The sequence below is a fragment of the Varanus komodoensis genome, unplaced genomic scaffold (genome assembly GCF_004798865.1).
Source record: "Varanus komodoensis strain SLA01 unplaced genomic scaffold, ASM479886v1 scaffold6_4, whole genome shotgun sequence".
Taxonomy (NCBI): domain Eukaryota; kingdom Metazoa; phylum Chordata; class Lepidosauria; order Squamata; family Varanidae; genus Varanus; species Varanus komodoensis.
This window is the reverse complement of record NW_025336347.1, coordinates 17,783,046-17,809,363: the sequence shown is the minus strand read 5'-3', so window position 1 is coordinate 17,809,363 and position 26,318 is coordinate 17,783,046. Positions and strand designations below refer to the sequence as shown.

The 26,318-nt window shown below is 47.3% G+C and overlaps 1 protein-coding gene across 1 annotated transcript; it reads right to left on the bottom strand.

Annotated features, from left to right (window-relative positions):
* Positions 1-2,187: 2,187 nt before the first annotated feature.
* LOC123034377 (monoacylglycerol lipase ABHD6-like) lies at positions 2,188-13,354 on the bottom strand. The gene is made up of 8 exons (XM_044451705.1): positions 13,245-13,354; positions 11,785-11,941; positions 10,007-10,120; positions 8,757-8,889; positions 6,814-6,971; positions 4,802-4,856; positions 3,412-3,512; positions 2,188-2,364 (listed from the first exon to the last, which is right to left on the bottom strand). Exons 1-8 carry the CDS (start codon positions 13,352-13,354, stop codon positions 2,188-2,190), a joined length of 1,005 nt encoding a protein of 334 aa, XP_044307640.1.
* Positions 13,355-26,318: the final 12,964 nt, after the last annotated feature.

Sequence of the window (26,318 nt, the reverse complement as noted above, 5' to 3'; positions counted from 1 at the left end):
TCCTCTCCTTTACTTTTATGCTTTCTCTCTAGGCATGATCACCTGCTCTTTTGATAGGCTGGAGCGCCAAATACACAGCGAGCACTTGTTTTTCCTTTTGGTTCTGGCCTTACTAGCTCTTTGCCAGTTGGGTTGTTTGGGTGACTCGGGATAGAGAGAAGCACAGGTCTTCCCTCTCAAAACATCCCTCCTGTCACCCCTTTCATTTAAAAATGGCAAATTCAATCTTCCTGTCAAGGTTGATTGCTGCCTGGGATTGCAGTATTAAGCAAGTACGCCTCCTCAAATACATGTTTGCAGACCTGACTTTTATCATTTTGACTTAGTGAGAACTCTTCCTTCCTTTCCACTAAGCACACAACCCCAGTCTACTAATTTAACCCTTCCCCGATTCTGATATATTTTAAAACCAGAGGCTGGTGACAGTGTGCTCTCCAAAAGTTATAGACTACAGCTCAGATAATCCCTGTCAATAAATTATGCTGGTTGCACATGATGGAAGGTGTAGTCCAAAGCCAATGGAGGTTGCCTGCTCTCCATTAGCGCTCATGATGGGATGATTTGCTTAGGGCTCCTCTACTCACAGGTTTTATTGCAGCACTGCTCACCATGTTGTTGTGCAGATAACGCACAGGGCTCTCATGACATGCTCTTCTACATAATGCCGCAAACCACTTTGCCTTACTACATTTACCAGGGATGCCTGAGGAAGGTGATACGATATATCATATTTCCAATATGAATGCCATCTCCTGGGCAAATGTGCACATTAGAACACAGTTATTCCATCAGGTTTCAGAGTCCCCTTAAACCTTGTGGTGCAGTTTGCAGCTCAAAATATATCTCAAGGGACATATTTAAACTGTACATTTACAGATTAATGGCATTTAGAAATTTCTGGTTAGGATAAAATACCTTTGGGAGGAAACATTTTGAGAGAGAAGTGCATATTCTTTGGATTAAACATATACTACAGATCAGTGAGGAAACAGGAAGGCACGGGTGTACGAGTGAATGTAGATGAAAGTGACACAGACCAGGAACACAATCTAATGTTTATTCAAAAACATGTCCCATGGCATTTAATAGGGCTGGCTCCAGGTACCTTTGCATAGGACTGCAAAGACCATGTCCTGCTAAATCAGAGCAAAGGCCCATCTAGCCTCCCGTTTGGTTTACACCAGGGGTCTCAAACTCAACTTACCCGGGGGCCGCTGGAAGTAGAGTCTGGGTGAGGCTGGGCCGCATCAAGTATTCCACCACCGCAGTGGTGGTGGGCCGCTCATCCCATGGCCGGCCCGGGTGCCGCCGGCGCTTTGAAGGCCGCAGGGCCCCTCCCCTGTGCCCCACCCGGCCCGGCAACTGGCCTGCGGGCCACGAGTTTGAGACCCCCGGTTTACACTGTGGCCAACTGGATGCCTATGGAAGGCCATAAGCAGATCACGCATGCAATCACACCTTCCCACTTGCGTTTTCCAGCAACTGGTAGTGAAAGGCATACAGGCAGTCCCTGGGTTACGAACAAGGTCCATTCCTGAGAAGATGGAAATTCGTCTTTAAGTTGAAAAAGGGCGAATAGCCAGCTGCCCACCTGCCCAAACTCACCAGCACCTGCTTTTTGCAGCAAGGCAATGCCAGAGAGATTTCCCTTGCTGGATGGGCGGGGCAGGAAGGCATGCTGTGGAGGCCTCCCCCTCTCCCCTCTCACTTCTTTTATCTCTATGGTGATGCTGTGGAGGCCTCCCCCTCTCCCCTCTCACTTCTTTTATCTCTATGGTGATGCTGTGGAGGCCTCCCCCTCCCCCCTCTCACTTCTTTTATCTCTATGGTTATAACAATATCCTGTAGTTTTTTTTAATTAATAGGCTTTATGGCAATTTGTTCCTATGTCTGTAACACTGGGACTGCCTGTACTGCCTCTAGTGCCCAAGCTAAGCATGGCCTGATTACAAGCTGCTTTAGAATATGCAAAGCCGGCAATATTCCCAGCCGGGCTGGCACTGGAGAAGGCTGTGCAAAATGCAAGCATCCAGCTTCCTTATCGCTGTCCCGAGGCCCATCCCCGCTTGGAGCATGCCCCATGCTTCAGAAGCCTGCTTGTAAGACCGTCACAGTGCCATCGTCATACTTTTCACCCTGTGGCCAGTGCTGCTGAGTCCTCCCAGCTGGTTGTCTCCTTAATGAGCTTCATGACAACTTCTTGGGCTTTGCTGTAGCACAGTTTGATTTGTAGAACTCCAAGAGGAGTTTTGCTGATTTCTTGGGTCTATCAAGAGTTATGAAGTGTCCACATTTATCCAGCAATTGTACCTGAGTGCTTGGAATGGCTTTGGCTAACAGTGCTGCTCCAGAAGGATCCATTACCTAAATAATAAAGAAGGGGTGTGCTATTTTCAGGTGTCCCACTTTTTTCTTTATTGAAAAAGAGAGAGAGAGATTGAGAGGAACATGAAGGTGCCAAGAACTGGGAAGAAGAGTGCAAGAATTTTTTTTAGTGAATGTCTTTGTTAGATTGAAACGGGGGCAAAATTCCTTCTTTTTTCCTAAGGAACACATTAGGAAGCATGTAACACAATTGTATTCATGTCTACTGAGAAGTAAATCACATTGAGTTAAACAGAGGTTACTCCCAGGTACGTATGTAGAAGATTGTAGTCTTGCTGTACAATCATATACTTGTCTACACAAAAGGAAGCCCAATAAAAATGGGCTTACTTCCAGGTATGAACTGAAAGATCCCGAGGGATCAATTTAACCAACCCCGATGCCTGTAGTGTTGGACCAGAGCTGGGTGTTGGAAAAGCATACGAAAAACCATGCTGGATCAGGCCAATGGTCCAACTTCTAGAACAGCTGCCCACAGGATCCCTCAAGCTTATTTGGCTTATGAATTGGGGTGTAACTAGACATGATACATAATCAAGGTCTTCTGTGATTAAATATAAACTAATGGTAAGGGATGCCTGCCTGCACCTCCCAAAACTCAACTACCGTCTTTGGAAATGAAATGCCGCTGAAACCAAATGGCTCTTGTGGCATGAAGGCTTCTCTTGTGCTGTCGCGTTAGATCAGCCTCAACCTCACAAAAACTTGACAGTGGCTCTGCTGGATCAAGCCAAGGGTCTGGCATTTTGTTCACACAGTGGCCAGCCAATGGTCCACAGGATCCCAGGAGCAGGACATGAGCGCAACAGAAGCCGCCTTTTCATGCTCCCTGGCAAGTGATGTACATATTGCCTTCTGGAGGAAGGGCATGGCGCTCAGGACTACTGGCACTGATATCTTCCAGCTCCCATCATCCTCACTCAACATGGCCAGGCATCAGGTTGGGAAGGCGGCTTTAGATGCTAGTGTGCACGCACGCACGCGCGCGCGCGCACGCACACACACACACACACACACGCCTCTTACCTTGTCATCCTTTCCCCAGATGACCTGTATTGGAGCCCTGATCTTGTTCATGTTGTCGCGAAGGCTGTACCTTGACGTCATACTGGACAAGTCTAAAAAACCTTTTCCAATAAACGAGAAAGTGAGGGTTGTTTCTGTCATCATCTTACCACTGCACAGCTTCAGTTGTGTGTTTTCAGGTTAGGTGTGTGCTTATTTTAGGGCTGAGCAGACTGTGGTGGTGGATGAAGAAAGAACCCCCAGGTGACTGGAGGGGAAAACTGGGAGCCCAGCAGCCACGTTCAGCTAAAAATTAAGCAGCACTGCCATGCATATTGTCTTAAAACATACACACAAGAAAAACCCCCATGCAGGAAATTGTGTGTATTGCCTGCCCAAATGCATAGTCATGGTTAGAAAAAGCTGGCAGACATGTTTTCCTGTGTAGAGGGAGTTGTACTGCTAAAATATGTGTGAGGCATCTGAGAATTTTGTATGGAAAAGCTACTCAAACAGGGCTGGGGAATCCGTGGTTCTCTAGATGTTCCTGGACTTCAATTCCCATCAGCCCCAATTAGCATGGGCAGTGGTGCAGGATGGTGGGAACTGTGGTTTAACAACATTTGGAAGGCCACAGGTTCTCTTCCTCTGGGGGAGAAGATGGTTGGAGCGTGCCTGGGCTGTATCCTACCGGACATGCCAAATGCTACCTGGAAGCAGCTCGTTTATGACCCCTCTGATGTGGCCTGGGGCTGCATCCAAGCAATGCAATTACGTGGTCCGAATTCAAGGAGCTGGATGTGTCCTGGGAGGTTGAGTACCATGCAGTCACAGAAGAGCAGCTACCAAGGGGCTGGAGGTACATCTAGGGGAACAATCCACCACCCAGGGGAACAATTCTGTGCACACTTAAACAAGAAAAATGCCCGCAACTTCTACTCGTCATTTGCCTCAGCAGCCATGTGACACAGGATGCCACAGCCTGAGCGATGTTACAGAGTGATGTTATAACACGCTGAGTTTTGACTGTGGGGGTCACATTAAAGAGAGCAAGTGGCATTAATGTTTGAAAGAACTTGCTTCCTGGAACATAGTGATCTAAACAACACAAGAACAATAGAAAAGCATGTTATGCGCAGCCCATTTTCCCAGACACTGAGATGTTCCAGGGGCAGCGCTATGGTGGCTTGGCTTCGTTTTGGGGGGAATCACTACTGTGTAATGTTTGGGCTCATTGGCAAGTACTGCCAATGAGGCTCAATACAACCTGAGCCTAAGTGGAGAGAAACAGTGCAACCAGTTTTACAAGCAGTGAATTCAGTACTGGCTCTGGTTAGCTATTCAGTCTAACGTGGGCTTCCTTCTGTGAAGAGGCCCAGGCAGCTTCTAGTCTTGCTATGACTGCACTTACATTTTAAGAAAAAAGATTTATGTGGTCTCCGATCTTCAAGATATCCCTTTAGGATCTAAGTTGGGAAAATGAAAAAGAGGTTGTTTTCAGAAGAAGTACAAGGCAGTTCCACTTCTCTCACGCAGCAGTGACACCAGCATTCTTTTCTGCAGGCAGTGAGTGGCGTTATATCAAAATCTTTTGTACAGGATGACCTCCCTGATACATTTACTAATCAGCTATATATGGAAGACCAGCTAAAGAATTTTATGTTAAATGGAAAGCCTATTATATATCCTTTAATTAGCAGTTGAGAATGTTGCGATTAAGTATTAGGTATACAATGATCAAATTAATATAATTGCTCTATGAATTTAACTTTTTAATTATGATACTGTTTCATCTGGAAAAAAGAGGGAAAATCACTTATTAGTTGCTGGTGGGTTTGTGGCTATGCTATAAGGTTAATTATTATCTACTGGATACCCATGTTAAAGCCTTTTTTCTTGTGTAATAATAACCAAGTATTGTTAAGTCAAAATTATAGTCATAATTATTGACTTTTGTGCAATTTCCTACACTTAGTGCTACACATAATTTTTGTGTAAGGTCCCTTGGTATCTTTTTCTTTATTTTCATGTAACTTTTTCTTTGTTTTTTTTCCCTTTTATCTATAATCATAACCATATCTTCCACACACCTGGGGCACGATTTTATAAACATGGGGTTAACTGCACCCAGTGGTGCCTTTCCATCAACAGACTGCACTTTCTTCTGTGCAGTTCCGTGAGCTGCCCCTCGACCCCCAATTTGCTCCGGAGCATCAGAGAACACTTCCGAGTAGATCTGGGGCATGTGGATGAGAAGGAGAGTGTGGAGAAGTCCCATTGTACAAGCAGAAGTACCAGTATGCAAAATGGCTTCTGCTCACCTGAGCACTGGACCGGACAAGCATTGGATCAAACCCCACTCTTAAGTACAGGCATGTGTTGGTTGTGATGGACCTCATCCCCTTCCTTACAACTAGCCAACTAAATGGGGCAGGCATGGGTACAGATCACCACTAGGCCGGGGGTGGGAGGCAAGGTCAAGATGTGAAGAGACGGGGGATGTTAGCCATGTTAGAAGAATTTACTGATCCAAGAAAGGTGCCAGAGTTAAAGTTAGCTCAGACTGCACGCTGGTGCTGCCCAACCGCCAGCTGTGTGAAACCAACACAAGCCACCTGCAATTCAGCGTTTCCGCTTAGAATGGGATTCTGCCATTGTGTCTGCGGAAGTCTGTTCATGTTGCAGGTTGTGGGGCCAGAGCTAGCTCCTCAGTGGTGAAGGAATGGCATTGAGGGAGTCCTCAGCTTGACAGCAGCTTGGCCACAGGCGAACAAGGCGTGGGCTACGACCCATGACCGTCTGTTGGCTGTCTAAGTCTATCAAGTTCCATTCATTTCAGTGGGTCTGCTCTGAAAAGGGCTGTTACTGGATACAACCTCTTGCTCAGAAGCTGACTTTGCTGACGTGTTTTGAATGGAGAGGCAGGGCCAGCACATCCACATCACGAACGCTTTTAGGCGAGAAGCACCGCTGGACTGAGAAGATGCCTGACTTCCACTTTCCACAGGCTGTCATTCAAATGGTCTGAAGAGCCTTGGAAGGCAAGTGCACTCGGTCTGGGAACAGCAGCCTGTTAGGGCTTCTCTACATGAAGCATTTATCCCATGGCTTCACTGAGGGCTTCTCACTTGTACTCTGTGAAGCATCTTGCACACTGATGGTGCAAACAGATGAGTAAATTATGATCCCCATCAGTTCCTAAGGTCTAAAGAGACTGCAGTTCCTGGAGGGACAGGATTTGGAAGCTCTCTCCTGTATCCAGAAGCAGCTTCCCCAAATGCAGTCTATTAACTAACCCTCCCCCTCAGACTTCAGCCTACTCCTCTCCTATCATCAGCAAGCAGCTCTGGCAAGGTGGGCGCAAAGAGGTGTGAGTCATGACTGGGCCAGAACACTACAATTCTCAGAAAGCCGCTGTTTCACCTGAACGTTTATCTTGGTGGGATGGTATAAGCCAAGCTTCAGCAAATCTTCTCCCTGCTTTGCACTCAAAAGGACAAATGGATTTTCATGTGAATTGGCAGAGTCCCGCAGCTTCCTCAAATACTTGATGAACTCGTTTTCAGGTGGGTACAGCAGGCCTAAAAGAGTTTGGAGAGAATGTGCAGCCTAAGCATGCTAGTGATGGCAAGCCAATGCTCCCAGTGCCTGATGGGATTCAGATCAGCTCCCACAGAGTATGTTTGCTGCCAGGGCCATGCTGTTCCCGCTGGTGAGGAAGCCACACATGTGCTGGTGGGAGGCAAAGCCACCTCACCTCCAGAGGTTTCTGGATGGCATGGACTGTAACTACCCTCTTCAGGTGGACTGTAAGCACCCTCTTCCCAGGTTGAAATCATATATGAGGAGAGAAGGGCCATAGCTGCACCCCTCTCCGTTGTCACATCTGTTGCCCTGTATGTGCAGAGAGGGAGAGACTCTGAACAGGAAAGACTTCTGCATCTCTGGAGGCCCTGCCCTGGAAAGTCAGGGTCGCCAAGTGTGTGGAGGTGTTCCCCAGACGGAGGACAGCTGCAGATGGATTTCAGTCGAGCTTCATACCTGGTTACAGACAGGGACTGCTTTGGTCACATAGGTCGGCCATCTGTGTGAGGAGCTGGACAGGGGTTTCACTGGCCCTTTGGCATCCTTCTGGGCTGCCTGACTGGGGCTGGATTTGGCGGCACCCTTTAGGGTTCCTCCATTCCTCGCAGCGGTGACTTTCAGAATGGGATGCTGGAGGGCTCCTCTTTGGTGCCATGGCCTGTGCTGGCCTGTCGTGCCCATCAGGGTTATCTCTTATCCCCCTGATATTTACCATAGGTATGAGACGACGGGAACAGATTGCCTGTAGATTCGAGGGTTGGGGCCATCAGCTGGACACCCAGCTTGATCTCTCCTTTCCATCTGAATCAGAGGAAACTGTTCTAGGTCTGAACTGGAGGACTCCTTGAGGGCAACAAACTGAAGCTTAATCAAGACAGGGCAGAGGTAGTCCTGCTTGGTCCAAAGGCAGGAAAGGGACTCAGCCTGTGCCGGGTAGGATTACGTTATCCCTGAAGATTCAGTTTCATAACTTGGGTGTACTCCTGGAATTCCAGATTTCAGCAACGGCCGGAAGAGCGCTTGCTGTTGGGATTGTGCCCTCAGACTACGTGGAAGACCACTTTCTCCCAGTTGACCCTTCCTGAGTTAATGTCCTCAGGAGAGGCCCTTTTCCAGCCCCACCACTGTCAGAGCACCCTTGATGGGATCATGGGAGGACTTTGAAGCTCTCAGCCAAGGAAGACCAGGGCGGCCAGCTCCAGCTCCAGCTCCCTTAACCTTCCGCCAGGAGGCAAAGGCATTTGTCATTCAAGCAGACTTTTGACATCTATGCTATGCTGATGGATGTTCATTTTTTTAGCCAGCTTTTTTGTCTTTTTTATTTCTATTGGAGGCTTTTTCTTTCCAGTGATGAATTTTAATATTTAAAGGACAACTGTATCCTTTTTTTCTGGATTTTACTCCGAGTGTCCTTGAAGGTGGAGAGATGTTAAGTGGAGATCTTAAGTTAATGTTAAGATCTTAAGTGGAGAGATGAAGCAGAAACGGTATACATAAACAGGTAAATGTACACATCTGGTACCCTACTGGGCCAAAGAAGGGGAAAAGATGAAGGAGACCACAGTTTGCTGGCTGAGGAAGAAACTGGAAGATGTAGAGTTGGAGCCTGTGGTTCAAATGCCAAGAATCGGCCACCTGCCACCTTTAATTCACATCTTCACAGTGGCTTAGGCCTCACCCGCCCTTGTCCTGCCTATCTCAGACATGCTGCTTCTGCTCCGTGACCTGGGGCCTAGACCAGACATCCAGGTCCCTTGAAATCACTTCCTTTGGACACTCACCGGGGGGACACAGGAGGGACAAGGCGCAGACGTCCGATGGGTAGAGGGCGGCATAAACCCCAGCCACCATCCCGCCCGTGGAGATGCCGACCAGGTGGAAAGGCTTTCTGCTCAGGCCAGTGCGCTCAACAAACTGGAACAAGCAGCAAGGATAAAGAGACGTGTTGCATATCACAAGATTAAGGAGTGGTTAGAAGCATTTTCCAAGAAAGCCACGGGTCTCATTTATGGAAATATCTTGCTATCTGTAAGGAAACACCTTGAGGCAGCTAGCAATCGAAAAAACAAGGACAGGTGCTTCTAGGTGAGGCTTTTATTGCTGTGCCTGGTTCACAGAAATTTAGGTTTGTGAGTCCAGATGATGACGTCTCCTACTTGTGGCTCTCCAGGGTTTTCCTATCTTTTTCCTCAACAGAGGAAATACGTTAAGGAGAAAATCATGGAACAGCTGCCTGGTGCCATCTGGCACTGGAGCTAAGAGTCCTCCGTTGGGAGGCAGCCACAATAGTTTAAAATGACAACATCATGAAATCCATACAGTCAATGAACTCCAGGGCAACCATCAAGCCACGTCTGGGAAACCTCTTCTGCAGTAGCACTGAGCAGCGTCTGGAATAGGAGGGCCTTTGCTTGCCAGTGCTATTAAAAAGGCCCACAGTGATATTCGTCACGCTCTGGGGGCATTATGTGATGGGCAGGAAAGGGCCTCCTTGCTCCACCGCGCCTCCGCTCAGGAAGCCCCAGGCAGAGTGGTGCTGATGGAAGCCTCCTCACTGCCCCCCGGGGACGACCCCCAAAGCAGCCGCTCCTGCTCAGTGCTGGATGCCACTCACTGAGTCAGGGCAAGAGGGAAGGGGGGAGGCCGCCTCCTTCCTCCCTTTGCCCCTCTCTCCTTGTCGTTTTCTGCACTCTTCTGCTCCTCTCCCACATGATGTTTGCCTAGTAGATTATTTATTGTTCTCACGAGCTAAAAGGCTTTGAGCATTCAATCAGCCAAACTGATGGGATCTCTCCCTGTGCATGAGGTGGTCAAGTCATCATATGCTGCACCAGTGAGTGATCAGAAAGAGCGATGACCCACTTTCCCCAGCTTAGACAATCATCATGGCCACAATACTTCATTGATCAATGAACGTTTGGACAAAAAGGAGGAGGTGGGAAAATGTGAGGCATTCTTACCAGCCTGGAGGAACTCACACGGCAGCCTCCCCGGGGCAATACAGCCAAGCCCAGTTAGAGAAAGGCCTTACCTGGTGTATCATTTTAGCCTGATCGGCGGCTGTGTAAGTTTCTGCCAGCAGGCGAGTGGTTTCTCCATGGCCGGGCATGTCGAGGCACACCAGGTGGATGCCCCGAGGAAAGTGCTGTGGGAAGATGGCACAGGTGAACCCGAACTCCTGTGGATGCTTCGTTGTCCAAACAATTCTGCCTAGCTCTGCCTAAATTCCTGTTTGCAAAGAAACCTTTGCTTCAACAATTGTCCTAGCATGGGTCTAGCTAGGAGCCATGCTTAATGAGCCGCATGGCAATAAACTGCTCCTTGCAGGAGGCAATTTTGCTTTCAACCGAGGCTTTTTTCTGAAGGAAAATTGCTCACGGGGCACTAGATCACTGAATTTCGGTGGCAAAATCAGCAGTGCATGATGCTGTCAGGGATATATGGCAGAGGTCCTATATGAAAAGCACATGTACGGCTTGGAGGCCGGGCTGGTTGGTCTAGAGTTGGGGTGCAGAACCTCTGTGGGTCCTGCCACCCCAACCCTGGAAGACTTTCCACAAGTTTATTATTTTATTTATTATTTTATTAAAACATTTCTATGCCACCCCTTGCCGAAGCCTCAGGGCGGCTTACAACGCAATAAAATACAATAAAATACAAAAATAACAATATAAAATTAACAATATAAAATAAATAACAATATAAAAGCAGTCACCCTGGCCAGATAAATAAGCAAATATTGTTAACAATTAAAATGACGTTTAAATAAAAAGGTCTTCACCTGGCGCCGAAAAACAAATAACGACGGCGCCAGGTGGACCTCTCTGGGGAGCGCATTCCATAGATTGGGCGCCACCGCAGAGAAAGCCCTCCTCCGAGTACCTACCCTCCTAATTTCTTTCAGGGAGGGTTCCCGGAGAAGAGCCTCTCCCGCAGATCTCAAGGGGCGGGCAGGCATATATGGATGTAAGCGCTCCTTCAGGTAACCAGGACCCAAGCCGTTTAGGGCTTTATATGTCATCACCAACACCTTGAATTGGGCCCAGACTTCAATGGGAAGCCAGTGAAGCTGACGGAGGACTGGAGTCATGTGAACACAACGCCCAGTCCCCGTCAGCAGCCTGGCAGCTCTATTCTGAACCAATTGAAGTATCCGGACCGTCTTCAAGGGCAGCCCCACGTAGAGTGCGTTACAGAAGTTGTGTCCCTCGAGGCCGTGAGGGATTCAGGCAGGAGGCAAGGCGGGAGGGAAATGCTTCACAATGCAGCTGTGCTGAAAGATTCCCAGAGGCAGGAGAGAGAGGCGTCTGTGATCGAGCACAAGTGTGCTCCTGCCTCCCCCACCTGGAGGGGGAATCCAGAATACTGGGGAATGGATACGTGCAGTGGACACGGAAGGTTAGCTGAAGGGTGGACGGGCAAAAAGGAACGGGATGTATGTGGCGCAGAATCGGGGGAGAGTGGCTAGAGCTCTGAAAAGAAGCACAACCCTGCGATATTTCATTGTAGGGTCTCACTTGCAGTATACTTATTGTCAAACTAAGCACTAAGCTGAATGCCGGAGCTGAAGGTGTAGCGTTTGAAAGGGAGCAATCTGGGCTATTTAAGGTTACTTCCAGGGACATCAGAGCTTCCTGCTGTGTGCTTTTAGCACTCTGCTTCTAAGGAAGACCCGCTGAAACATACCAGGAGCTATGCAATGCTGCTGCTGTTGTGCTTTTATTTTTTGTTATTGTTATCATTTCTCTCTGGCCTCAACATGTCTTGGTTTGCTAGCAGTGTTGCCTGAATGCAAAAATCGAAACCTACTTTGATGGTGTTTAACCACATGTCTTTGTTGAAAGAGAATCCATGAAGCATCAGGACAGATGGCTGGGTTCCAGGCTCCCCTCGGGAGAGATAACAGAAGCTGTAGCCCTCACGCTCAGCGTATTTCACCTTCACACCCCTGAGCTGGCGCTTGTACCTAAAATCATGAAGAGAAGGAACATAAATGGCGAAGTGATTCTGCACAGGAAGCACTTTCAATAAAAGTCTGAGCAGTCAAGTCTCTGCAGATGTTGCTGCTCACACTGAAGCCACCTATCTGTAATGGAGGAATACCTCACCCCTGCCCTGAAACCATTTATGAAGGGAGTTGGGTACTGGTGAGACCAGTGTAGCTTGCAGAAGTTTATGGAGCAGAGAATAAATTGTAGATATGGCTGGAGAGGAACAAAAGTCTGGCCACTCAAAGTGAGATACACAAGCACTTGGACCCAAATCCTCCTGGTCCTCAAAGTCAGAGGATCTCAGAGATCTAGTCCCATGACACTACCTACTCCCTGGCTCCTTGATCTGCTGAACAACTTCAGTTTGGGAAATACATTACTGGAGACCTCACCGTGCTGCCCTGCTCTGCCTTGTCTTCATTCCTCTGCTTGCTTTGTCACCTGAGCCTCCTGGTTGGTTCTCTGGCCTGCCTTTCCACCCCAGGTGATTGCTCTGCTGCCAGACTTCAGATCTGATCCTGGTCCTTGAATGCCCAAGCCCTGTTGCCCCACTGTTACATTTACCCCTCCGTGATGGCAAAAGGAGCAGTGATTTTGCAAGGAAAGAAGGCGCACAGAAGCCACAGCCTGTTTTGGTTACCACGGTGGTAGCAGCAGTGGGAGAGGTGGGTCCTGTGGATTCTCTCAGGGGCAAAGCAGGCTCCTGACCCCAGATGTTGCTTACGCCTGCTCTTAGGCGTCAGGGCCACCTACGTGGAGGTCATTTGTGGTCTCCCATCCACGTGGCATCCAGAGCCAAATGTGCTTGTGGACAGATTTCTGTGCTCCATCTTCCCAAGTTCTGATCTTGCCACAGATGCTCTTTTGTGGTCCAGATGCTGCCCGGCTGGGCAAGGTAGGGAAGTGGTGCTGTCGGAGTTGGACTCTGGGGCATAAGCCAATCTGAAGAGCCCCGCTGGGTCAGGCCCAGGGTCCACCGAGTCCAGCCTTCTCCTCACACCATGACCAGCCAGCTGCTCACCAGCTTCCGCAAGAGCAGCACCCTCCACCCATGTTCCCCAGCAGCTGATGTACACAGGCACAGTTCCTCTGACTGATACCGGAGATGTCAAGGACCTCACTTAGCAGAATGAGCGGGAAATTCCGCAAGCACAGCACACATTTTGAAATGCAGTCATATATGGTACCATCTACAGAGCTTCTTCCCGGAAGGTCCAGTCTGCCTTCTGCAGTGATCTGACCGCAGCACTGCAAGTATCTTCCCCCACGAACACTCACCATATCATGAACCTCAGCAGTAGTGAAGACCAGGGCGGGTGCCGCCTGTCGAAGAGGCTGGAAAGCATGCCCAGGACCCTCCACAGCACCTTCGTGACGGGGACAGCCATGCCTGCTGCGGGTTCTCCTCTTGGGCCTGCACAAGCAGACGGTCAGACAAGGGCACAGCCAGGCACTGCGAGGAAGAAAATCAGAGGGTGGGAACATGCAAGAAAGGTGGCAGACAACCACTGAAATGCTCTCTGTGGCTAGAGCTGTCCCCCAAAAGGAGGTGGGGTCATCACTGCCAGGACTATGCTACTCTTACAAAATTGGCCGGATGGTAATATGCTGAAATCGAGCTGTTCTTATGCCCCGTGTGGCTCGAATTGGAGAGCAGGTAGGAAAATGATCAGTGAATGATCACAGTATTTTATGTGTAAAGTAAGCATGGGAAATTAGCCTCATGGCTTTTGGTCTTGTGGGTTCTCTCCATATGGGAAGGCTTTATATGCAGAAAAGTAGGAAAATTGAGAGCAAGGGCAGCAGGCATGAGGGGAACTGAGGTCATCTAGTCCAACCCCCTGCTTGGTGCAGGATCTGATCTGCAAGATGTGAGCTGGCTGCCCAGCCTCTGCTTACATACCTTGAACAAAGGCAAACCCGCCACTTCCTGAGCAAGTTGCTCTGCTAATGACTCACTTTGTTGTCTTTCTTAGTACTTAACCAAATCTGCTTCCCGCAGTTTCCACCCATTGTTCCTGTCCTACCCTCTGGTGCAACGGAGAACATGTCTTTCCATCTTCTGCATTCATGTGCATCCAGCTTTTATGCTTTCCCTTAATCTTCTCTTCTCCAGCCTAAACATAGCTCTTTTTGAAGTAGGACCCCAGCCCAGTAGTAAATTACTACTAGTATTACTGCTACTGATGATGATGATGATGATGATAATATCATTTCTATACTGCCCCACAGCTGAAGCTATCCATAAAAACAAAAGATAGAAATACAATAAAATATCAGAAAAATCAGGAAAAAAGCACTGAAAAGTTTTAAACAGCTAAAAACATCCTCAAGGCAGACAAAGCAAGGAATGACAAAACAGTGACTCTGTGAAATTCCCCACAAGATCCTGAGCTGTTCAGGAAGCCTTTGAAAGCTTCAGAAAAGAGGGCTAGCTTTACCTGGTGCTGAACAGGTGGCAGATTGGGCACAAGGTGGGTTGCAGTGGGGAGGTTATTCCATAGCGGGGGGGGGCACTACTGAGAAAGCCCCCCCTCTTGTTGGCACCTTCCACATTTCCCTGGGAGTGAAGCACATACTTTGAATGCCAAAGGCCCAGGTTGACTCCTGGCAAGTCCAGTCAGGGCCATGATAGATCCAGAAACCCTGGAGAGCTGCTGCCTGTCGGCATGGACAAAGCCAGGGAGGCAGCCCCGGTGGACCGGCTCAGGATAGGTTCACATCCTTTGTAACTGTTCATCCCTGGACTCGATTCCAGACTGCTGCCACCCTGGCCGCCCTCCTCTGTACACGCTCCAGTTTTTCTACACCCTTGTTAAATGCGGAACTGGACACGGTAATGCATTTTAACCGAGATCTCTCCAAGGACCTTGAGTCACATCCCCTCCTCCGGGGACAGGAACTGAAGCTCATCCAAGCCACACAAGGAGCAGACACCTGAGTGATGTCTTGTAAAGATCCTGAGGCCACGTGCCATATTTGATGGGCTCCCTGCCACATTTGAGCAGCCTCCTCCTATGCCACCACTTGCACTCTGGAGAGGGCTCCAAAGGCCTCTTTTCCAGAGACCCGCTTCATTCTAGGCAGCTGGAAGGGTGTGGGGGTGTTAACCACCAAGGCAGGCCCCAGTTTGGGAACGCTTCATGCTTTCAGCGGGAAGCCTTGCCAAGCCAGCTGAAAAGGGGCATTCCGGAAACCCTCTGGACCCAGGGTGCCAACCATTCTGACAGAAGTGATCACCCTCCAGAAAAGTCTAGATAATGCTGTGATCCCCATCCTCATATACACCCAGCCTTTCTTGCAGGGAGCCTCTCCATTTTAGCCTCAAACAGCAGCCCTGTGAGGTAGGTTAGGTGAGAGTCTGTGACTAGCCCAAAGGCACCGAGTGAGCTTCAGAATCCAGTCCCTCTGAGTCCCCATTCAGCACTCTGACCACTACACTACACTGTCACTGATGTGGACACCTCTCAATTGAAGAGAAGAATCCCTGATGCACAGTTCTACTGAATCTATTTGGCCAGATATAGCCCAAAACAGCCCGTCGTGATGATGGTGACTCTGGCGTGCTGAGCTGCACCTGCCCAGGGCACCTTGAAATAACTGCATGTTGAAACCCAACTTAAAAGGAGTCTGGAATTAAAGAGGCAAGATAGGCAAAGGAGGTGGGTGCTCTCTTGCACGAGAGCTGAGACATGAAGAGGTGGACATCAGATAAAGCGCCCATGCCTGGGACAGTCTTGAATGGGTTGGCCATGGGTGGAAGAGCACATACCTGACTGAGAGCATTCGCACACCCTTCGCTTTTAATAATTATAGGCTGGGGCAGATTGCATATTGGTATTAGCTCAGTCGAAAGGCTAGTTCAGAGCTTTACACTCAGTTTGATTCAGAACTCTGTTCGTAACATTCGAAACCAAGTTCTCATTCTGTTGTCTCTTCTAACTGGCACACTCTCTTTATTTCTTTATTCGTCTATATGCTTTAATTCTGATTGCTTATTTGATTGCCTGCTTCTAAAAAGAGTGTTCAGTGAAATACTTTTGGATTCAAAAGAACCCATTGGCTTGAAATACTGTTTTCTTCATCATACATCACTCTTCCACACACACAGTCCAAATTCACAACAACTCTTAGGTATCTTAGGTGAGGGAAGATATGTTGGTATGACATTGGCAAGCCATTCTGGGTTGCTGCCCACAGAGGACTGTTATGCCATGTGAAGCTGGACCATGTTCCTGGGACACTTGTGCCTGGACAACAAGCCACCTCAAGAACCAAAGGCTTGCTCTAGGACTTGTTTTACCCACGATGGGTTATTGTGTCATTCAGACCCAGATGACTAATGCCAGTGTGGGCAGAAGTAATCAGCTAGCAAAGTCCCGTGACAAATCAGCACGATACTTTTGGTCCTCTTGCCATGAGGCTCCCAGGTGAGTGCCAGGGAGCACCTCGAAAATCCCTGGCTGGCACTTGGAGGCGGCTGGCACCCGCTTCCCCCATTCCCTGCCAAGATCACGAGGCTTGCTGCAGCTTCAGAAGGGCACTCGCCTTCCGTGAAGAAGGTCCCAAGTTCAATCCCTGGTTCTCTGGGTAGGGCTAAGAAATATTCTCGCCTGAAACACTGGAGAGCCACTTCCAGTCAGTACTGACAACACTGAGCTAGATGGCCCAGTGGGCTGACTCGCTGCAAGGCAGCTTCTTGTGTTGTGAGGCTGGCAAGCCAGTTTTCCTCTGGCTGCTTTAACAGCTATGAACAGTCCCTTCGAAGTGCCCAGCAGCCCCTTGAATCGGCTGCCCATGATGGTCTAGCCTTTAAAATGTGTAAACATTAGAGTTATTGTTATTATAAAAATTCTGGCCACAGTTCCATGACTCTGTGGGGCAGCAGATGCCGACCCTAAATATTGGCAGGATAGGCTCCAAATATATTCCTCACCTTTGGTTTTTCTGACAGTTGTCAAAACACAAGCTGTGAAGACACACCAATGGTGAAGTAATCTTTAGATGCAAAAAATATAGATATGAAGGATTTAAACCCACTTCACAGCAAGATCTTCAAGAATATGTCTGTATATGTCCTAGTCCAAAGCAGCCAGTTCCCACTCAAACGTGGGACACACAGATTTTTGACAGCCAGCCAACTCTTGAAAGAAACATGGGCTGGGGACTCCACATTTGCGACTTCCCAAGCACCAAGAGGCTATGAATGAAGTGCAAAATGTCTGTCCTGGTGGGAAATAAAGGGTGGGAGGGAATTTGAGAATCTTGCAGGGAGAGGGGTTTAAATCCCCCCTCCACTTTTCCCGGCTAAAGATCGTTTGTTATTCTTCTCCTGACAGCTCACCTTTGCCTGCATTCAAGAAAAATTAAGGTGAGGAATGTATGCGGGGCATCTCTAAGGCAATTTCTAGTGTCGGTTTCTGCCGCCCTCTGCAGCAGTCACTTCCTCTGTAGGTTCCTCCAGCTGAGGATTCAAATGCCACAGTTGCACAACTGCAGCTAGAAATTAAAAAAAGAAAAATAGAACACAATTCTTTGTACAAGCAAAAGCAAAAGCGGTGGAATGACCCCTTTCAAGGTCCTTCTGGGGCACTTTGAAGGGACTGCTTGTTGCCAACATGAGGATCCGGAGGGCTGGCCCAACAGCTGCCTTCCCCAGTCTTTGGGGGCAGAGGAGGGATAAATGGCATAAAAGCTGCCGTGAGTCTGAAATGGCTCAAGATTGCAGTGGTGGGGGGGGGGGCATCATTCCCGCGACGACGTGTCCCTCAGCACACCTGCAGGAGCACCAAGGAGGGAGAAGGAGGCTGACAGCCCACAGTGAGCCCACAGCTGGTTCATTGCCAGGGTGGGTCAGCATAATATACAGATGTGCCCTGTGCTTTTTATTGCTGTGTTCATGGTTTATAACAAAAGCAACGTTCAAAAATGCAAATGGCAAACCTCTACCTGTTTATAGTGGAGGAACATTTTAGTTTTTATTAACAACAAACTTAAGTCCACCACAAGTGAGTCTATTTCCTTGCTGTCTTTCTGATCACTCAGAATCTCTTCTAGGACAAGCAAAATTATCTGATAAAAGAATCCCTCATCCTGTTCATGCCATCCATTCTCCTTTTTTTTAGGAGACTGCAGCGTATTCTTTTCATTTAGCAAATTCAGTAAATGGCCACTTTGTTCCATTAAGGTGTTGATGTCTACTTAGCCTCTTTGTAGCTAAACATGTTTAGTGATGATCTCCATTAATGGAAAGTCTCAAATTTTCTGTTTCCATCATTAAGAGAAAGTTCATTTGCAGATTTCCAGTTAGCAGCTATGAGCAGCCAGGCTGCCGTCCAGAAAAAAGTCAGGAGCACTTTATATCTTAGAGCCCATGTGAAGAGAGCATAGACCCAGTTTTGCAGGTAGCCTTCTGCCTTGTTGTGGGACCTCCCTGGCAAAGGCAGAGTCTTGTGCCCGAAACCCTTGCCCCAGCGGGCAAGGAGCAACATGCTGCAGGAACACGTAAGGACAGCTAGGAAATGGAGTTAATCGCCACATCGCCCACTGTACTGGCCCACCGACTGCATCAGTCGCACTTTGCCAGCCCTCACTGGGTAGGCTGGCGTTCCAGTTGCATTTAAATCATCACAAACAAGGTCTTTAGAAAGGGGACCTGGGAAATGGGAAGTAGAAAAATGCAACTGGTTGTCTGTAATGCCATTTGGATTCACTGGAACAGATGGATGATAAATATATCCTGACCTCTGTCTACTCTGCTGTAAATGAGAAAATGTAAACTCTATAAATTAGCCTTGTTAGTGTCTCCAGGCACCATGGCCTCCGCCAGCATCCCACAAGTGGGCTTTGGCTTGTCCTACAGAACTGCCCTTTGGTTTTGCCTCTACATCCTTCACACCTCAGCACTGCTCTGGAAGGCCCTCCTATCCTCTGGAGTAGTTGCGGGGGTCCAAGGGGTGTAAGGGGAATCCTCTCCCCCAACAGTGTCCATTGGGCTGGCAGATGGACAGCACTGGATATCCAAAAAACCCCCATCTATTCACCTTATCTAAGAACGTAGGTAAGTAGAACTAGGAAACATGATCATTATACACAGTCCAGTGAAGGCCACCCCCTAATAGTTTATTTAGCCCCTATAGGCATCAGCCTCCTCCCCCAACACACAGAATGGTTTGCTATCCTTGCATTAATTTAAACCTATGGTAGCTGCCATCTCGAGACAAATAACAGTGGTAGCAACTGGAAAATATCTAACAACCAACCTTCTTCCTTTCCTTCCTGCGCTCATCAAAATGCCAAAAAGTACCAATGGTTCCCATTGCCTCAACATGTAGCTCCACTGCCCTTGTACCCTTCGCATGGCCAAACTGTTCAGCAGCTCATGTACACACGGACAGCAAGTTCATATGCTGAATCTTACCTGGGATGGGAAGCTGTGCAGTGGCCTCGGTCCTTTTGCCCTGCCGCCTCTCTTGCTTGTAGCCACATCTTGAAGCTGGGTGGAGGAGCCGGTACACAAACACACAAGCCACGTGGAGGAGTTCAGGAAAACCTTTCCTCCTCCACATTTGTAGTTCTGTTTAGTTTTAAGCACTGGAGGAGCATTCCAGATCTTTGCCTTTATCAACGGTCCCGCACTGCCACACCTGAAATGATCAGAGGTGATCCCGAACCAGATTCCTGACCTAGGAATTTAGATGCATTCGTCTGATTGCCTCCTGTGTGTATAGATACATATATACTTATACGTATGGCTTCAGTCCACTGCGAAGAGCAAAGGACTTATTTTCTGGAGGTATCCACTGCTCATTGCTGCTGCTGCTATTGCATGTTATATCCTACCTGTGTTCCTCTTGCAAAGAACCCAGGTGCTATACATCCTCCTGCTCCCCATTTTACTCTCGCAGCAACCCTGGGAGGCAGATTGGGTTAAGAGTCAACTTCTATATGCACCAGGTGAGTGACTGGCCCGAGGACACCCAGTGGGCTTCGTGTCCATGCAGAGACTAGACAATGGATCTTCTTGAGTTCTACTCCAATGCTATCAACACTGGGCCACATGAGTGCTTGTTGTCAAATACCAATCTGTCTGTGTCAAGGGCTCCTACAGAAGAGGCATGCGGACCACCTGCACCCTACCCCACAAATGGGTCTGTTGGAGGATGTGCCACCCAATTTCCTGGGATGTTCCAAGTGCCCAGAAATGTTAAGACATATCTTGAGTACTAATTTGCCCTGACAGGTGCCATATTTGCTCTTATGGTAACCTTCCTTCCTTTCTGGTTGGAGCAGTTTTTAGATGTTGTTTTTACTTAAAACAAGCACCACAATAAAGCTTTTCACTCTTTTCACTGTGTCCCCACCTTCAGATTTCTGCATCTCCACTATCTGGCAAATTCAGAATCCCAACCAATGGGTCTGAAAAACAATGAACTGCTGAGGAACGCTGGGAGTTGCCAGAATCCGCCCCCCCCCCCCAGCCCTATAAACAAGCATGGGACTGTGCCCTAAAACGGAAACAAAGCAGCCACTGAAGACCTAATTTCACCTTTCCCTCCAGGATATTTTAATCTGTTAAAGGACTGCAGTACCCCCATCCTGCTCTCTTCCTGGGTCTTAAAGTATCTTCCAGATTCCTTCTCTTTTATCAGCATGCTGTCTCAGCACTTCATACGTCACAGAAAATCACCAGTTTTTGCCAGAACTTTTGAAGGAGATGAAAGCATCCCTACCCTTTTAATTCACAGTTTGATATTGTTCTGGGTACAGTGAGAGCTGCCCCAGTTAGAGACGCTTCTAACTTAGTACGGGGTGACCTGGTTTTACTTCTCAGCTGGTGACCACCTGTGGGAGTTCCGAAAGCTCCCAGCTGCCTTCACCATGATCTGCCCAATCTCCTTTCAACTCCATTTAAATCATTGGCCAATACCCTTGGACTGAACCAATAGGAGAATGGATGGCTGTGAAATTTCCCAGGATGAAACACTGATATGGGACACACTCAGAGAGTAATTATCTAGTGGCTAGGGTTGGGCATAGAATTTGGCATAAGCCCCATTATTCCCACAGAATGCATGAGATAACGCCACCCTAGTGCAGGGTGTAACTTCAATTTGAAACGGAGAATCCCTCATCATGCATAGGCTGGTGTTCCTCCTGCAGCCCATTGGTCCTGGCATTTACCTATGGGCCTTGAGTCTGGGAAGGTGGAGAACACAGGTGGCTGTGTGGTGTAGTGGTTAGAATGTGGAACTGGAACTGAGGAGATTTGGGTTCAGCCATGTGGGTGACTTTGGGCCAGTCACTGACTCTTAGCCTAACCTATTTCAAGCGCTCTTGTGGGAAGAAGACAGCCATGCATACCACCTTGGGGTTTTCTGCAAGAGGAAGAGAGGAATAATAGTACTAATACTACTACCGATGAAAATGAAATATCTGATAGGGGATGCTTCTCAGAGGTTAGGGGAAGAAGTGCCCTGTGGTGTTTCTAGTGCGGATTCAGATTCCAGGAGCATCCTCTCCTTTGCCCCAAACAAGCCTGTGTTGTGTTGTGTTCTTTTGGCCAGGCACACAAAAGTGAATGGGGCCACACTACCCCATCTGTTCACTGGGTTTTAGACTCCTGCCTCCTGCTTCCCACCTATATTACCTATACAGAGAGCCCCGTTAAGATGCTGCTGTTTAGTTTTGTCCGTGGCTGCCTTGTGGGATGCCTGAGCCCTTCCCTTTCCTCCCAGGACGAGTCTTCCATCCTTGTTCCAGGAAGGCCCTGTGTCTTCAGTGTACCCACCTGCCCATGGAGCCGAGAACCTGCTGCGTGGTGCCCGCTCTCTCGCCTCTCCTTTGCGTGAGGTGCTCCCAAACTTTGCTCATAGCAAGCACATCCTTGTGCAGGGACACCCAGAAAGTGGCAGCTGTGCGCTCCTTACTGCCAGAGCGACAGGGGCTGGTGGGCTGGAAACACTGTGGCGTTGTCTCAAATGTGGTGTGTATTGAGATGCAGGGGTGAGTTGAGAATATCAGTGGTTAATAATGGTAAAGTCTGGAGTTTGGGTGTTCGTTATGACAGTCCCCATAGCCATGTCCCCAAAGAGGGCGAAACTGCAGGCAGCTGGACCAGTCCACATCAACAAACCAGTTCTAACAGTTTCGTCTCCACTAGGAGCAGCTCTTTGGAATGGGTCTCAATTGCCCACTTGAGACAAAGCCACCAGAAAAGAACATCATATTATTGCCGGGATAATAAGGATAAGAAAGATAATAAGTCTCCTTCACCACTGAAGGAGATCCAAAATTCACTGGTTCACTCTTTGTGTGGGCATCATCACCTATACGGTCCCCCACTGGAGGGGTCTGACAATGAGTGTGTGTATGTGGGGAGACGGCTGTTATTTATTCACCATTTTCTGATGATGGCTGTTCTGCCAGCACATTCCCCCACTCACCCCGCCAGCTTAATTAGAAGATATTTATTCACGGATCAGTTACTTCATAGATAAAAAGACTCCAGGCAGTGAATGTTAAAGCAGAAAAGCATAATAAGGCAAAAGAATAAAGTATTTAAAATCATAATAAAATGTTATTAGGTACATAATAGTTACATAATAAAACTGTGCCTGGTCATTCAGGAAAAGCTTGCCTTAAGAATAGTCTTTAGAAGAGACCAAAACCACGATTGTTTTTCACTCAGTTCTATTCTGTTCCACTGCATCATTCATATTGTATTTAAATACATTTCCTGGATTTGATGGCCAGAATGACACATGACCCAAGACAAACTGTGACTCCTAATGCTGTGATGGTCTCTTAAGGTTGATTAGGGTGCTGAAGGAAGTAATTCAGTGATTGAGAAATTGGGAGGCAAACAACCGAGCCATGAAGCCTTTCTGAAGGAATGTGGAGGGAAGAAAAAGATAATTGGCTTGAAAGAAAGTGTGCTATCTCATCCTCCCAGTAGTTTTATGAGATAGGGGGTCATAGAGCAAGGTGAAGTGCTTATAACTACAAGTAGTAGTTACTTGTAGTTATAAGCACTCAGGTGTAACAGGTTGATGAATATTAATTCACACACCTTGAATAGACAATGGACTAATTATAATGCACATGTGATGTATGTAGATGTATGTAGTGGGATGAGGTGGGAGATAGGAAGTAGGTGGACAGAAAGACTGTAATTTCCTAGTACCTTATCCAAGGAGGGAAAAGGGGAGGATTGTGGCAGATGGACTGAGGAGTAAAAGGACCTGCTTTGTGAGTTTGTACTTTGGAGAGATTCTGATAGAGCAGGTTCTCCCAGTCTATTGCAGTAAATGAAGGAATCACCTCACTCTGGTTATTTCACTTCAGGAGAAGTATTTTTGCAGCTTTTTTTGCATAACAGTGCCAAAACAGGCAGCACAAGGAGAGAATTAGCAGTCAAGAAGGAGGTGTTTAAGGGTGCATTCCCATTCATGTTTCAACAGGAAAAGCTCCTACAACTCTGGCTGAGAAAGCTGGGAGTTCTGAGATGTTTTTCTTTTTAAACATGCTTAGATCTGCATCCTTAGCCTTCTGGTGGCTACTGATTCTCTCCTGGCTGCAAAAATGATGCTCTTGCTGATGTTTTGCTTTGTTTTTTTACTATTCCCCTCCCCTGCCAATTTCTAAGGCTAGAAGAAAACCCAGCAGCAGAAAATTGGGGGTGGGGGGGAGAGAGGAAACGTCTGCATTGGGAGGCATTTGCAGAGAAGAGCTGCAATTTTGAGTTAAGTACCTGCTGCTTAGCCTCTGAAAATGCCCTGCACCCACAGAGTCTCACTAATTGCCATATAAAAGTCTGTAAAATATACAATTGTTTACCAGATGCTGTACTTCACTGTCAGTCTGGCTAAATAAACTCCCATCCTGCTGAAACACATCTCAAGGTCCAAGACCGTTTATTAATGCCTAATTGGTCTTTATAGGCACACATTTCCATGAGTAAGCCAGTGCTCCAGGGCAGGCCAATATTATCTATCGCATCAGCACATGTTGCAGTGATGGGGCTTCTGGTACAGAAATTTGCTTCTTCCCAGGACTCCCCAAAGGAGGAGACTGGCATTGGTCACAACGGGTGGGCTCACGCAGCACAACAACAATGATCTTTAAAACTTTTTTGGACTGACCTGTTGTCTGAACCCTGATGTGCTATTTCTACATGGTACATTTGGTTTTCAGAAACCCCAAACAGAAGCAACAGTTTGTTCTCTGGTTTCTTGGTACCACAATTGCTTGTTGTGTCATCCTAACAGGAAAACACAGCTTACAGTGGTACCAAGGCCAGGACCATACAGCCACTTGGCAAGAGTGACCTGTTGAACAGAAATCAGAAATAACATGACAGAACATAACAAATATATTTATTTCAGTATATTAATGCCAATTTTCAGAGCTTTCCTCCCAAAAGCAGCTCATAATGTATTAAAACATAAAAGTCATTACTAATAATGCAAGCCATACAACTGTACTCTATAAAAAGGAACTACAAAACCAATCTTATATGAGCAGCAATTAAAACAATACAACTGATTGTTATATTACAAAAATAAATATTAATATTATATTGATTCAAAGTTAATAAAACAAGCAATTAAAAGTAGTAGCAGTCACATACAGAGCATTAAACATCAATGTAAGGCAATTTGGAATGTCAACGTTTCCTTGCCCACTGTAAAAATGCCCAGAATGGGATTATATATACATGCCTTGGAAAGAAGATGCACAACTATGGCGCCATAAAGGAAAAGGTCCAATCTTTAGTGCTGGTCTTGACAGTAGCCTCATGAATACAGGTGCAGGTGGTCCTTCAAATAACTGAGTCCTGAAGAGGGGTGGGCAACTTGTGGCCCCCCAGTTGGCAAGTGCTGATGGGAGTTGTAGGCCATGGGTAGAGGGCCACCCATGACCCAAACTTATTATGACTTTAAAGGTAACCACCAGCACTTTAAGTTGGGACTGGAAATCAACTTGTAACACATGGAACTGCCACAGAACTCCAATTGTTGGACACCCCCTAAAGCAGTGATGGCGAACCTTTTAGAGATCGAGTGCCCAAACCGCAACCCAAAACCCACTTATTTATTGCAAAGTGCCAACACTGCAGATTCAAATATGCCAGGGGGACAGCACAACATTACAAGAATCTCAATCTCTTAATTAGAACATCTCTCTGCTAAATCTTAGATATTAAATTTCAATTTTTCATAAGAAAACTCAAAGCTAAAATCTTGTGTTAATAAAAACGAATGTATTAAAGCTCACAGCCAGTCCAAGCCTATATATATATATATAAAATTTCCTTGGCAGTGCACTGACCAGCTATGCAAAAGCTCGGACGATTTGCGGTTAATGAGTCGCGGCTCATGACATCATCGCCTGGCACTGCTACTCCTTTGCAAGCATGCGCATGACCCCTATGTGCATTGTTATCTCATGCTCAGCTGCTGGGACGATGCCAGGGCAACCTGGCTCATATGCCGACAGAGAGGGCTCTGTGTGCCTGCTGTGGCATGCATGCCAGAGGTTCGCCACCACTGCCCTAAAGCAAGCAGCCATATTCTATACTAGCTGAAGTTTCCATTTCACTTTGAAAAGCAGCCAAGAATTAAGCATATTATTGTAGCCTAGTCTACCTGTAACTAGCAAGGGATGCATAACTACAGCAAGGTCCACATTCTCTAGATCAGGGTGGGCAGAAGATAGATACTGATCTACTGCTTAGTCTCTAAGTGATTTGCAGTAATTTGGGAAAGGTTTTTGGCTTTCCATTGTTTAACAGAAGAGTGAGCAAAGGTAGTCAGAATATAATATGTTCTGAACTTCAGCTCTGAAAAGCCCAGGCAAGCATAGCCAAAGGTCAGGGATGCTGGGAGGTGCAGTCGAAAACAGGCAGCAGTCTACGTTCTGCCCACCCATGTTTTTTAATGTAACAAGCAACTAATTTCTGCCATTGTTGGCCTTGTGCTAATTCCTTCTCTCTTTAGTCTCAGTCTTCCTTGCATGTAAAATAGGAGTATTAATTGGATAGCTTTGACAAGGTCTTTGTGCAGCTCTCCTCCTAGCTACTTTGACTCTTTGTGTTAGAATCTCTGATCTATACTAACATGGGGAATTTTGAATGTGAAAATACAGTATATGGCCCTCCTAACCACCCCTCCCACTATTTTGCAACTGGCTCTGATTAGTGGACCTAGGGCTTCTAGTTAAAAGAAAATCAGTTGACCTTGAAAGAACTTAAGTCTTCCCATCCCTTGTATCTATGGTGGTTTATAGAATTTCATAAACAATGTGGAGATGGAAAGGAAATTAAGAGAAATACAGATGAGCCTTGAAGCC

What these genes read in the sequence shown, in the direction of transcription:
- LOC123034377 (XM_044451705.1), bottom strand. Translation starts at nt 13,354, where the DNA reads ATGGCTGTCCCCGTCACGAAGGTGCTGTGGAGGGTCCTGGGCATGCTT. An exon ending in TGTGGTTAAACACCATCAAA is followed by an intron (nt 10,121 to 11,784) that starts GTAGGTTTCGAT and finishes ATCTTCCCACAG; the next exon opens with CACTTTCCTCGGGGCATCCA. An exon ending in AGGCTAAAATGATACACCAG is followed by an intron (nt 8,890 to 10,006) that starts GTAAGGCCTTTC and finishes TGCTTGTTCCAG; the next exon opens with TTTGTTGAGCGCACTGGCCT.